Raw genomic sequence first — 14,579 nt, forward strand, 5'->3', positions numbered from 1 at the left:
ATTACCAACACTCTTATATGGGTGTGAAGCTTGGGTGGTAAATGCAGCAGCGAGGAGACGGTTGGAGGCAGCGGAGATGTCCTGTTTAAGGGCAATGTGTGGTGTAAATATTATGCAGAAAATTCGGAGTGTGGAAATTAGGAGAAGGTGTGGAGTTAATAAAAGTATTAGTCAGAGGGCAGAAGAGGGGTTGTTGAGGTGGTTTGGTCATTTAGAGAGAATGGATCACAGTAGAATGACATGGAAAGCATATAAATCTATAGGGGAAGGAAGGCGGGGTAGGGGTCGTCCTCGAAAGGGTTGGAGAGAGGGGGTAAAGGAGGTTTTGTGGGTAAGGGGCTTGGACTTCCAGCAAGCGTGCGTGAGCGTGTTAGATAGGAGTGAATGGAGACGAATGGTACTTGGGACCTGACGATCTGTTGGAGTGTGAGCAGGGTAATATTTAGTGAAGGGATTCAGGGAAACCGGTTATTTTCATATAGTCGGACTTGAGTCCTGGAAATGGGAAGTACAATGCCTGCACTTTAAAGGAGGGGTTTGGGATATTGGCAGTTTGGAGGGATATGTTGTGTATCTTTATATGTTTAAGCTTCTAGACTGTTGTATTCTGAGCACCTCTGCAAAAACAGTGATAATGTGCGAGTGTGGTGAAAGTGTTGAATGATGATGAAAGTATTTTCTTTTTGGGGATTTTCTTTCTTTTTTGGGTCACCCTGCCTCGGTGGGAGACGGCCGACTTGTTGAAAAAAAAAAAAAAAAATATATATATATATATATATATATATATATTTTTTTTTTTTTTCAACAAGTTGGATTATGTATTGGTAGATAAACAAGTTGGATTATGTATTGGTAGATAAAAGACTGTTGAGTAGACTTCAGGATGTACATGTTTATAGAGGGGCCACAGATATATCAGATCACTTTCTAGTTGTAGATACACTGAGAGTAAAAGGTAGATGGGATACAAGGAGAATAGAAGCATCAGGGAAGAGAGAGGTGAAGGTTTATAAACTAAAAGAGGAGGCAGTTAGGGTAAGATATAAACAGCTATTGGAGGATAGATGGGCTAATGAGAGCATAGGCAATGGGGTCGAAGAGGTATGGGGTAGGTTTAAAAATGTAGTGTTAGAGTGTTCAGCAGAAGTTTGTGGTTACAGGAAAGTGGGTGCGGGAGGGAAGAGGAGTGATTGGTGGAATGATGATGTGAAGAGAGTAGTAAGGGAGAAAAAGTTAGCATATGAGAAGTTTTTACAAAGTAGAAGTGATGAAAGGAGGGAAGAGTATATGGAGAAAAAGAGAGAGGTTAAGAGAGTGGTGAAGCAATGTAAAAAAAGAGCAAATGAGAGAGTGGGTGAGATGTTATCAACAAATTTTGTTGAAAATAAGAAAAAGTTTTGGAGTGAGATTAACAAGTTAAGAAAGCCTAGAGAACAAATGGATTTGTCAGTTAAAAATAGGAGAGGAGAGTTATTAAATGGAGAGTTAGAGGTATTGGGAAGATGGAGGGAATATTTTGAGGAATTGTTAAATGTTGATGAAGATAGGGAAGCTGTGATTTCGTGTATAGGGCAAGGAGGAACAACATCTTGTAGGAGTGAGGAGGAGCCAGTAGTGAGTGTGGGGGAAGTTCGTGAGGCAGTAGGTAAAATGAAAGGGGGTAAGGCAGCCGGGATTGATGGGATAAAGATAGAAATGTTAAAAGCAGGTGGGGATATAGTTTTGGAGTGGTTGGTGCAATTATTTAATAAATGTATGGAAGAGGGTAAGGTACCTAGGGATTGGCAGAGAGCATGCATAGTTCCTTTGTATAAAGGCAAAGGGGATAAAAGAGAGTGCAAAAATTATAGGGGGATAAGTCTGTTGAGTATACCTGGCAAAGTGTATGGTAGAGTTATTATTGAAAGAATTAAGAGTAAGACGGAGAATAGGATAGCAGATGAACAAGGAGGCTTTAGGAAAGGTAGGGGGTGTGTGGACCAGGTGTTTACAGTGAAACATATAAGTGAACAGTATTTAGATAAGGCAAAAGAGGTCTTTGTGGCATTTATGGATTTGGAAAAGGTGTATGACAGGGTGGATAGGGGGGCAATGTGGCAGATGTTGCAGGTGTATGGTGTAGGAGGTAGGTTACTGAAAGCAGTGAAGAGTTTTTACGAGGATAGTGAGACTCAAGTTAGAGTATGTAGGAAAGAGGGAAATTATTTCCCAGTAAAAGTAGGCCTTAGACAAGGATGTGTGATGTCACCGTGGTTGTTTAATATATTTATAGATGGGGTTGTAAGAGAAGTAAATGCGAGGGTCTTGGAAAGAGGCGTGGATTTAAAAGATAAAGAATCACACATAAAGTGGGAGTTGTCACAGTTGCTCTTTGTTGATGACACTGTGCTCTTGGGAGATTCTGAAGAGAAGTTGCAGAGATTGGTGGATGAATTTGGTAGGGTGTGCAAAAGAAGAAAATTGAAAGTGAATACAGGAAAGAGTAAGGTTATGAGGATAACAAAAAGATTAGGTGATGAAAGATTGGATATCAGATTGGAGGGAGAGAGTATGGAGGAGGTGAATGTATTCAGATATTTGGGAGCGGACGTGTCAGTAGATGGGTCTATGAAAGATGAGGTGAATCATAGAATTGATGAGGGGAAAAGGGTGAGTGGTGCACTTAGGAGTCTGTGGAGACAAAGAACTTTGTCCTTGGAGGCAAAGAGGGGAATGTATGAGAGTATAGTTTTACCAACGCTCTTATATGGGTGTGAAGCATGGGTGATGAATGTTGCAGCGAGGAGAAGGCTGGAGGCAGTGGAGATGTCATGTCTGAGAGCAATGTGTGGTGTGAATATAATGCAGAGAATTCGTAGTTTGGAAGTTAGGAGGAGGTGCAGGATTACCAAAACTGTTGTCCAGAGGGCTGAGGAAGGGTTGTTGAGGTGGTTCGGACATGTAGAGAGAATGGAGCAAAACAGAATAACTTCAAGAGTGTATCAGTCTGTAGTGGAAGGAAGGCGGGGTAGGGGTCGGCCTAGGAAAGCTTGGAGGGAGGGGGTAAAAGAGGTTTTGTGTGCGAGGGGCTTGGACTTCCAGCAGGCATGCGTGAGCGTGTTTGATAGAAGTGAATGGAGACAAATGGTTTTTAATACTTGACGTGCTGTTGGAGTGTGAGCAAAGTAACATTTATGAAGGAGTTCAGGGAAACCGGCAGGCCGGACTTGAGTCATGGAGATGGGAAGTACAGTGCCTGCACTCTGAAGGAAGGGTGTTAATGTTGCAGTTTAAAAACTGTAGTGTAAAGCACCCTTCTGGCAAGACAGTGATGGAGTGAATGATGGTGAAAGTTTTTCTTTTTCGGGCCACCCTGCCTTGGTGTGAATCGGCCAGTGTGATAATAAATATATATATATATGTATTTTTTTTTTTTTCCAACAAGTCGGCCGTCTCCCACCGAGGCAGGGTGACCCAAAAAAGAAAGAAAATCCCCAAAAAGAAAATACTTTCATCATCATTCAACACTTTCACCACACTCACACATTATCACTGCTTTTGCAGAGGTGCTCAGAATACAACAGTTTAGAAGCATATACGTATAAAGATACACAATATATCCCTCCAAACTGCCAATATCCCAAACCCCTCCTTTAAAGTGCAGGCATTGTACTTCCCATTTCCAGGACTCAAGTCTGACTATATGAAAATAACCGGTTTCCCTGAATCCCTTCACTAAATATTACCCTGCTCACACTCCAACAGATCATCATGTCCCAAGTATCATTAGTCTCCATTCACTCCTATCTAACACGCTCATGCACGCTTGCTGGAAGTCCAAGCCCCTTGCCCACAAAACCTCCTTATGTGTATATTTTTTTTTTTCAACAAGTCGGCCATCTCCCACCGAGGCAGGGTGACCCAAAAAAGAAAGAAAATCCCCAAAAAGAAAATACTTTCATCATCATTCAACACTTTCACCACACTCACACATTATCACTGTTTTTGCAGAGGTGCTCAGAATACAACAGTTCAGAAGCATATACGTATAAAGATACACAACATATCCCTCCAAACTGCCAATATCCCAAACCCCTCCTTTAAAGTGCAGGCATTGTACTTCCCATTTCCAGGACTCAAGTCCGACTATATGAAAATAACCGGTTTCACTGAATCCCTTCACTAAATATTACCCTGCTCACACTCCAACAGATCGTCAGGTCCCAAGTATCATTTGCCTCCATTCACTCTATCTAATACGCTCATGCACGCTTGCTGGAAGTCCAAGCCCCTAGCCCACAAAACCTCCTTTACCCCCTCTTTCCAACCCTTTCGAGGACGACCCCTACCCCTCCTTCCTTCCCCTACAGATTTATATGCTTTCCATGTCATTCTACTTTGATCCATTCTCTCTAAATGACCAAACCACCTCAACAACCCCTCTTCTGCCCTCTGACTAGTGCTTTTATTAACTCCACACCTTCTCCTAATTTCCACACTCCGAATTTTCTGCATAATATTTACATCACACATTGCCCTTAGACAGGACATCTCCACTGCCTCCAACCGTCTCCTCGCTGCTGCATTTACCACCCAAGCTTCACATCCATATAAGAGTGTTGGTACTACTATACTTTCATACATTCCCTTCTTTGCCTCCATAGATAACGTTTTTTGACTCCACATATACCTCAACACACCACTCACCTTTTTTTCCTCATCAATTCTATGATTAACCTCATCCTTCATAAATCCATCCGCTGACACGTCAACTCCCAAGTATCTGAAAACATTCACTTCTTCCATACTCCTCCTCCCCAATTTGATATCCAATTTTTCTTTATCTATATCATTTGATACCCTCATCACCCTACTCTTTTCTATGTTCACTTTCAACTTTCTACCTTTACACACATTCTCAAACTCATCCACTAACCTTTGCAATTTTTCTTTAGAATCTCCCATAAGCACAGTATCATCAGCAAAAAGTAACTGTGTCAATTCCCATTTTGAATTTGATTCCCCATAATTTAATCCCACCCCTCTCCCGAACACCCTAGCATTTACTTCTTTTACAACCCCATCTATAAATATATTAAACAACCATGGTGACCTTACACATCCCTGTCTAAGACCTACTTTTACCAGGAAGTATTCTCCCTCTCTTCTACACACCCTAACCTGAGCCTCACTATCCTCATAGAAACTCTTTACAGCATTTAGTAACTTACCACCTATTCCATATACTTGCAACATCTGCCACATTGCTCCTCTATCCACTCTATCATATGCCTTTTCTAAATCCATAAATGCAATAAAAACTTCCCTACCTTTATCTAAATACTGTTCACATATATGCTTCAATGTAAACACTTAATCTACACATCCCCTACCCACTCTGAAGCCTCCCTGCTCATCCGCAATCCTACATTCTGTCTTACCTCTAATTCTTTCAATTATAACCCTACTGTATACTTTTCCTGGTATACTCAGTAAACTTATTCCTCTATAATTTTTACAATCTCTTTTGTCCCCTTTCCCTTTATATAAAGGGACTATACATGCTCTCCGCCAATCCCTAGGTACCTTCCCCTCTTTCATACATTTATTAAACAAAAGTACCAACCACTCCAACACTATATCCCCCCTGCTTTTAACATTTCTGTCATGATCCCATCAGTTCCAGCTGCTTTACCCCCTTTCATTCTACGTAATGCCTCACGTACCTCCACCACACTTACATTCTGCTCTTCTTCACTCCTAAAAGATGGTATACCTCCCTGGCCAGTGCATGAAATTACTGCCTCCCTTTCTTCCTTAACATTTAAAAGTTCCTCAAAATATTCTCTCCATGTACCTAATACCTCCCTCTCCCCATCTACTAACTCCCCTACTCTGTTTTTAACTGACAAATCCATACTTTCCCTAGGCTTTCTTAACTTGTTTAACTCACTCCAAAATTTTTTCTTATTTTCATTAAAATTTCTTGACAGTGCCTCTCCCACTCTTTCATCTGCTCTCCTTTTGCACTCTCTCACCACTCTCTTCACCTTTCTTTTACTCTCCATATACTCTACTCTTCTTATAACACTTCTGCTTTGTAAAAACCTCTCATAAGCTACCTTTTTCTCTTTTATCACACCCTTCACTTCATTATTCCACCAATCACTCCTCTTTCCTCCTGCACCCACCCTCCTATAACCACAAACTTCTGCCCCACATTCTAATACTGCATTTTTAAAATTTATATATATATATATTCTATTCTACTATCACACTGGCCGATTCCCACCAAGGCAGGGTGGCCCGAAAAAGAAAAACTTTCACCATCATTCTCTCCATCACTGTCTTGCCAGAAGGGTGCTTTACACTACAGTTTTTAAACTGCAACATTAACACCACTCCTTCAGAGTGCAGGCACTGTACTTCCCATCTCCACGACTCAAGTCCGGCCTGCCGGTTTCCCTGAACCCCTTCATAAATGTTGCTTTGCTCACACTCCAACAGCACGTCAAGTATTAAAAACCATTTGTCTCCATTCACTCCTATCAAACATGCTCATGCATACCTGCTGGAAGTCCAAGCCCCTCGCGCACAAAACCTCCTTTACCCCCTCTCTCCAACCTTTCCTAGGCCGACCCCTACCCCGCCTTCCTTCCACTACAGACTGATACACTCTTGAAGTCATTCTGTTTCGCTCCATTCTCTCTACATGTCCGAACCACCTCAACAACCCTTCCTCAACCCTCTGGACAACACTTTTGGTAATCCCGCACCTCCTCCTAACTTCCAAACTACGAATTCTCTGCATTATATTCACACCACACATTGCCCTCAGACATGACATCTCCACTGCCTCCAGCCTTCTCCTCGCTGCAACATTCATCACCCATGCTTCACACCCATATAAGAGCGTTGGTAAAACTATACTCTCATACATTCCCCTCTTTGCCTCCAAGGACAAAGTTCTTTGTCTGCACAGACTCCTAAGTGCACCACTCACTCTTTTTCCCTCATCAATTCTATGATTCACCTCATCTTTCATAGACCCATCCGCTGACACGTCCACTCCCAAATATCTGAATACATTCACCTCCTCCATACTCTCTCCCTCCAATCTGATATTCAATCTTTCATCACCTAATCTTTTTGTTATCCTCATAACCTTACTCTTTCCTGTATTCACCTTTAATTTTCTTCTTTTGCACACCCTACCAAATTCATCCACCAATCTCTGCAACTTCTCTTCAGAATCTCCCAAGAGCACAGTGTCATCAGCAAAGAGCAGCTGTGACAACTCCCACTTTGTGTGTGATTCTTTATCTTTTAACTCCACGCCTCTTGTCAAGACCCTCGCATTTACTTCTCTTACAACCCCATCTATAAATATATTAAACAACCACGGTGACATCACACATCCTTGTCTAAGGCCTACTTTTACTGGGAAATAATTTCCCTCTTTCCTACATACTCTAACTTGAGCCTCACTATCCTCGTAAAAACTCTTCACTGCTTTCAGTAACCTACCTCCTCCACAATACACTTGCAACATCTGCCACATTGCCCCCCTATCCACCCTGTCATATGCCTTTTCCAAATCCATAAATGCCACAAAGACCTCTTTAGCCTTATCTAAATACTGTTCACTTATATGTTTCACTGTAAACACCTGGTCCACACACCCCCTACCTTTCCTAAAGCCTCCTTGTTCATCTGCTATCCTATTCTCCGTCTTACTCTTAATTCTTTCAATAATAACTCTACCATACACTTCACCAGGTATACTCAGCAGACTTATCCCCCTATAATTTTTGCACTCTCTTTTATCCCCTTTGCCTTTATACAAAGGAACTATGCATGCTCTCTGCCAATCCCTAGGTACCTTACCCTCTTCCATACATTTATTAAATAATTGCACCAACCACTCCAAAACTATATCCCCACCTGCTTTTAACATTTCTATCTTTATCCCATCAATCCCGGCTGCCTTACCCCCTTTCATTTTACCTACTGCCTCACGAACTTCCCCCACACTCACAACTGGCTCTTCCTCACTCCTACAAGATGTTATTCCTCCTTGCCCTATACACGAAATCACAGCTTCCCTATCTTCATCAACATTTAACAATTCCTCAAAATATTCCCTCCATCTTCCCAATACCTCTAACTCTCCATTTAATAACTCTCCTCTCCTATTTTTAACTGACAAATCCATTTGTTCTCTAGGCTTTCTTAACTTGTTAATCTCACTCCAAAACTTTTTCTTATTTTCAACAAAATTTGTTGATAACATCTCACCCACTCTCTCATTTGCTCTCTTTTTACATTGCTTCACCACTCTCTTAACCTCTCTCTTTTTCTCCATATACTCTTCCCTCCTTGCATCACTTCTACTTTGTAAAAACTTCTCATATGCTAACTTTTTCTCCCTTACTACTCTCTTTACATCATCATTCCACCAATCGCTCCTCTTCCCTCCCACACCCACTTTCCTGTAACCACAAACTTCTGCTGAACACTCTAACACTACATTTTTAAACCTACCCCATACCTCTTCGACCCCATTGCCTATGCTCTCATTAGCCCATCTATCCTCCAATAGCTGTTTATATCTTACCCTAACTGCCTCCTCTTTTAGTTTATAAACCTTCACCTCTCTCTTCCCTGATGCTTCTATTCTCCTTGTATCCCATCTACCTTTTACTCTCAGTGTAGCTACAACTAGAAAGTGATCTGATATATCTGTGGCCCCTCTATAAACATGTACATCCTGAAGTCTACTCAACAGTCTTTTATCTACCAATACATAATCCAACAAACTACTGTCATTTCGCCCTACATCATATCTTGTATACTTATTTATCCTCTTTTTCTTAAAATATGTATTACCTATAACTAAACCCCTTTCTGTACAAAGTTCAATCAAAGGGCTCCCATTATCATTTACACCTGGCACCCCAAACTTACCTACCACACCCTCTCTAAAAGTTTCTCCTACTTTAGCATTCAGGTCCCCTACCACAATTACTCTCTCACTTGGTTCAAAGGCTCCTATACATTCACTTAACATCTCCCAAAATCTCTCTCTCTCCTCTGCATTCCTCTCTTCTCCAGGTGCATACACGCTTATTATGACCCACTTCTCGCATCCAACCTTTACTTTAATCCACATAATTCTTGAATTTACACATTCATATTCTCTTTTCTCCTTCCATAACTGATCATTTAACATTACTGCTACCCCTTCCTTTGCTCTAACTCTCTCAGATACTCCAGATTTAATCCCATTTATTTCCCCCCACTGAAACTCTCCTACCCCCTTCAGCTTTGTTTCGCTTAGGGCCAGGACATCCAACTTTTTTTCATTCATAACATCAGCAATCATCTCTTTCTTGTCATCCGCACTACATCCACGCACATTTAAGCATCCCAGTTTTATAAAGTTTTTCTTCTTCTCTTTTTTAGTAAGTGTCTACAGGAGAAGGGGTTACTAGCCCATTGCTCCCGGCATTTTAGTCGCCTCATACGACACGCATGGCTTACGGAGGAAAGATTCTTTTCCACTTCCCCATGGACAATAGAAGAAATAAAGAAGAACAAGAGCTATTTAGAAAAAGGAGAAAAACCTAGATGTATGTATATATATATATGCATGTGCGTGTCTGTGAAGTGTGACCAAAGTGTAAGTAGGAGTAGCAAGATATCCCTGTTATCTAGCGTGTTTATGAGGCAGAAAAAGAAACCAGCAATCCTACCATCATGCAAAACAGTTACAGGTTTCTGTTTCACAGTCATCTGGCAGGACGGTAGTACTTCCCTGGGTGGTTGCTGTCTACCAACCTACTACCTATTTTTTTTTTTTTTTTTTTTTCAACAAGTCGGCCGTCTCCCACCGAGGCAGGGTGACCCAAAAAAGAAAGAAAATCCCCAAAAAGAAAATACTTTCATCATCATTCAACACTTTCACCACACTCGCACATTATCACTGTTTTTGCAGAGGTGCTCAGAATACAACAGTCTAGAAGCATACACATATAAAGATACACAACATATCCCTCCACACTGCCAATATCCCAAACCCCTCCTTTAAAGTACAGGCATTGTACTTCCCATTTCCAGGACTCAAGTCCGACTATATGAAAATAACCGGTTTCCCTGAATCCCTTCACTAAATATTACCCTGCTCACACTCCAACAGATCGTCAGGTCCCAAGTACCATTCGTCTCCATTCACTCCTATCTAACACGCTCACACACGCTTGCTGGAAGTCCAAGCCCCTTGCCCACAAAACCTCCTTTACCCCCTCTCTCCAACCCTTTCGAGGACGACCCCTACCCCGCCTTCCTTCCCCTATAGATTTATATGCTTTCCATGTCATTCTACTTTGATCCATTCTCTCTAAATGACCAAACCACCTCAACAACCCCTCTTCTGCCCTCTGACTAATACTTTTATTAACTCCACACCTTCTCCTAATTTCCACACTCCGAATTTTCTGCATAATATTTACACCACACATTGCCCTTAAACAGGACATCTCCACTGCCTCCAACCGTCTCCTCGCTGCTGCATTTACCACCCAAGCTTCACACCCATATAAGAGTGTTGGTACTACTATACTTTCATACATTCCCTTCTTTGCCTCCATAGATAACGTTTTTTGACTCCACATATACCTCAACGCACCACTCACCTTTTTTCAATCATCAATTCTATGATTAACCTCATCCTTCATAAATCCATCCGCCGACACGTCAACTCCCAAGTATCTGAAAGCATTCACTTCTTCCATACTCCTCATCCCCAATTTGATATCCAATTTTTCTTTATCTAAATCATTTGACACCCTCATCACCTTACTCTTTTCTATGTTCACTTTCAACTTTCTACCTTTACACACATTCCCAAACTCATCCACTAACCTTAGCAATTTTTCTTTAGAATCTCCCATAAGCACAGTATCATCAGCAAAAAGTAACTGTGTCAATTCCCATTTTGAATTTGATTCCCCAAAATTTAATCCCACCCCTCTCCCGAACACCCTAGCATTTACTTCCTTTACAACCCCATCTATAAATATATTAAACAACCATGGTGACATTACACATCCCTGTCTAAGACCTACTTTTACCGGGAAGTAGTCTCCCTCTCTTCTACACACCCTAACCTGAGCCTCACTATCCTCATAAAAACTCTTTACAGCATTTAATAACTTACCACCTATTCCATATACTTGCAACATCTGCCACATTGCTCCTCTATCCACTCTATCATATGCCTTTTCTAAATCCATAAATGCAATAAAAACTTCCCTACCTTTATCTATATATATATATATGTGGAGTCAAAAAACGTTATCTATGGAGGCAAAGAAGGGAATGTATGAAAGTATAGTAGTACCAACACTCTTATATGGATGTGAAGCTTGGGTGGTAAATGCAGCAGCGAGGAGACGGTTGGAGGCAGTGGAGATGTCCTGTTTAAGGGCAATGTGTGGTGTAAATATTATGCAGAAAATTCGGAGTGTGGAAATTAGGAGAAGGTGTGGAGTTAATAAAAGCATTAGTCAGAGGGCAGAAGAGGGGTTGTTGAGGTGGTTTGGTCATTTAGAGAGAATGGATCAAAGTAGAATGACATGGAAAGCATATAAATCTATAGGGGAAGGAAAGAGGGGTAGGGGTCATCCTCGAAAGGGTTGGAAAGAGGGGGTAAAGGAGGTTTTGTGGGCGAGGGGCTTGGACTTCCAGCAAGCGTGCATGAGCGTGTTAGATAGGAGTGAATGGAGACGAATGATACTTGGGACCTGACGATCTGTTGGAGTGTGAGCAGGGTAATATTTAGTGAAGGGATTCAGGGAAACTGGTTATTTTCATATAGTCGGACTTGAGTCCTGGAAATGGGAAGTACAATGCCTGCACTTTAAAGGAGGGGTTTGGGATATTGGCAGTTTGGAGGGATATGTTGTGTATCTTTATACGTATATGCTTCTAAACTGTTGTATTCTGAGCACCTCTGCAAAAGCAGTGATAATGTGTGAGTGTGGTGAAAGTGTTGAATGATGATGAAAGTATTTTCTTTTTGGGGATTTTCTTTCTTTATTTTGGGTCACCCTGCCTCGGTGGGAGACGACCGACTTGTTGAAAAAAAAAAAAAAAAAAAAAAAAAAAAATATATATATATATATATATATATATATATATATATATATATATATATATATATATATATATATATATATATATATATATATATATATATATATTATTATGGGGAATCAAATTTAAAATGGGAATTGACACAGTTACTTTTTGCTGATGATACTGTGCTTATGGGAGATTCTAAAGAAAAATTGCAAAGGTTAGTGGATGAGTTTGAGAATGTGTGGAGGCAGTGGAGATGTCCTGTCTAAGGGCAATGTGTGGTGTAAATATTATGCTGAAAATTCGGAGTGTGGAAATTAGGAGAAGGTGTGGAGTTAATAAAAGCATTAGTCAGAGGGCAGAAGAGGGGTTGTTGAGGTGGTTTGGTCATTTAGAGAGAATGGATCAAAGTAGAATGACATGGAAAGCATATAAATCTATAGGGGAAGGAAAGAGGGGTAGGGGTCGTCCTCGAAAGGGTTGGAAAGAGGGGGTAAAGGAGGTTTTGTGGGTGAGGGGCTTGGACTTCCAGCAAGCGTGCATGAGCGTGTTAGATAGGAGTGAATGGAGACGAATGATACTTGGGACCTGACGATCTGTTGGAGTGTGAGCAGGGTAATATTTAGTGAAGGGATTCAGGGAAACCGGTTATTTTCATATAGTCGGACTTGAGTCCTGGAAATGGGAAGTACAATGCCTGCACTTTAAAGGAGGGGTTTGGGATATTGGCAGTTTGGAGGGATATGTTGTGTATCTCTATACGTATATGCTTCTAAACTGTTATATTCTGAGCACCTCTGCAAAAGCAGTGATAATGTGTGAGTGTGGTGAAAGTGTTGAATGATGATGAAAGTATTTTCTTTCTTTTTTTTGGGGTCACCCTGCCTCGGTGGGAGACGACCGACTTGTTGAGAAAAAAAAAAAAAAAAATATATATATATATATATATATATATATATATATATATATATATATATATATATATATATATATATATATATATATATATATATATATATATATATATATATACATGTATATATATATATATATATATACTAATCAAATAAACTTAATTTGAGATAAATTAATATATTTCTTTCCCGATGATCTAAGGTGTACATACAAACTAAGCTAAATATTAATTTAAATGCAGTAAAGCAATCAACAAAAATTGACTTTCTCTTTTTTTTTATTTATACTGTCCCATATGATTAGAAATTTCATAAAATAAGTAAAAACAGGATCCAAGGTAAAAAACTAACAATATAAATGCACTTAGTTCTACACCTGAAAACAACATTTAAAATTTTCATTACCATGTACAGAACTTGTAGTTAAAAATCCCATCAGATGACAAATCATAAAGAACTCCTAAAAGGAAAATTTTGATTATAAATGCTTACTGGGTCCTCATCCTCACTATCAAACTCTTCATCCTCTTCATCATCATATTCATATTCTTCTTCTTCTTCCTCCTCTTCCTCAACTTCCTCTTCTTCTAGTTCTTCTTTGTCATACTCCTCCTCAGATGAATGAAATTGAAGGTCATCCGTCTTGAAGTCAAAATGCAGGCTTCTTGTCTCTTTTGGCTTTGTTAAGAGCAATCTATCTATACCTGAAAAAAATAAGAATAGTAAAAATCTGAATCCAATCCAAAAAGGTATTCTCTAGCAACGGATCATATTCTAAAAATTCCAGGTTATTTTTGAACATTCCATTAAAATTTCAAATTTGCATCTACTTGGACTAAATCTGTGGGGTATCTTTCTTATAGAATGCATTATCAATGCTATTTTGAAGCCAATTAAAAGAATCATTTTTTGTTACTGAATAAAAAACAAATACGTATCACTATTCAATAAAATTGGCACATTGGGACTTACGGCACTCAATAGCAAGGTAAACCTCAGTGTTCAGGAAATCAGATCAGTGATGAAAATATGAAGCTGAGGGCAATGTGTGGTGTAAATATTATGTAGAGAATTAGTAAACTGGAGATTAGAAGGAGATGCAGAATTACTAAAAGTATTATCCAGAGAACTGAGGAGAGAATGTTGAGGTGGTCTGGGCATTCAGAGAGGATGCAAAATAATAGGATGACTTGGAGGGTGTACAAATATGTAATGGAGGGAAAGAAGGGTAAGGATCACCCTAGGAAATGCTGGAGAGGGGATAAAAGAGGTTGTGTATGCAAAGGGCATGGATATCTAGCAGGCATGTGTGAGTGTATTAGATAGGAGTGGATGCAAGTGATTTTTATGACTAACATGCTGTTGGAGTGAAAGCAGGGTAACATTTATGAAGGGATACAAGGAAACCAGTTAGCTGGATTTGAGTTCTGGAGGTGGAAAGTACAGTGCCTGCATTTTGGAGGAGTAGGGATATTTGAAGTTTAGAGAAGCATCTGAAGTGTAGTACAGTATTGGCATGCCTCTGGCAAGACTGGTGAAAAATCT

General features: G+C 40.1%; 1 protein-coding gene across 2 annotated transcripts in view; it reads right to left on the reverse strand.

Moving 5' to 3' along the window:
• Positions 1 to 14,579, reverse strand: part of LOC128686288 (centrosomal protein of 164 kDa) — a 273,426-nt gene that overhangs the window by 75,549 nt on the left and 183,298 nt on the right. For both annotated transcript variants that reach the window (XR_011392109.1, XM_070085949.1), the window contains exon 7: positions 13,527 to 13,738. Coding sequence is in view for 1 of the 2 variants with exons in the window: in XM_070085949.1 (XP_069942050.1) it covers positions 13,527 to 13,738 (212 nt within the window). In the remaining variant the exon portion in view is untranslated. The remainder of the gene's footprint in view (positions 1 to 13,526; positions 13,739 to 14,579) is intronic.

The sequence above is a fragment of the Cherax quadricarinatus genome, chromosome 17 (assembly GCF_038502225.1).
Source record: "Cherax quadricarinatus isolate ZL_2023a chromosome 17, ASM3850222v1, whole genome shotgun sequence".
NCBI classification, from domain to species: domain Eukaryota; kingdom Metazoa; phylum Arthropoda; class Malacostraca; order Decapoda; family Parastacidae; genus Cherax; species Cherax quadricarinatus.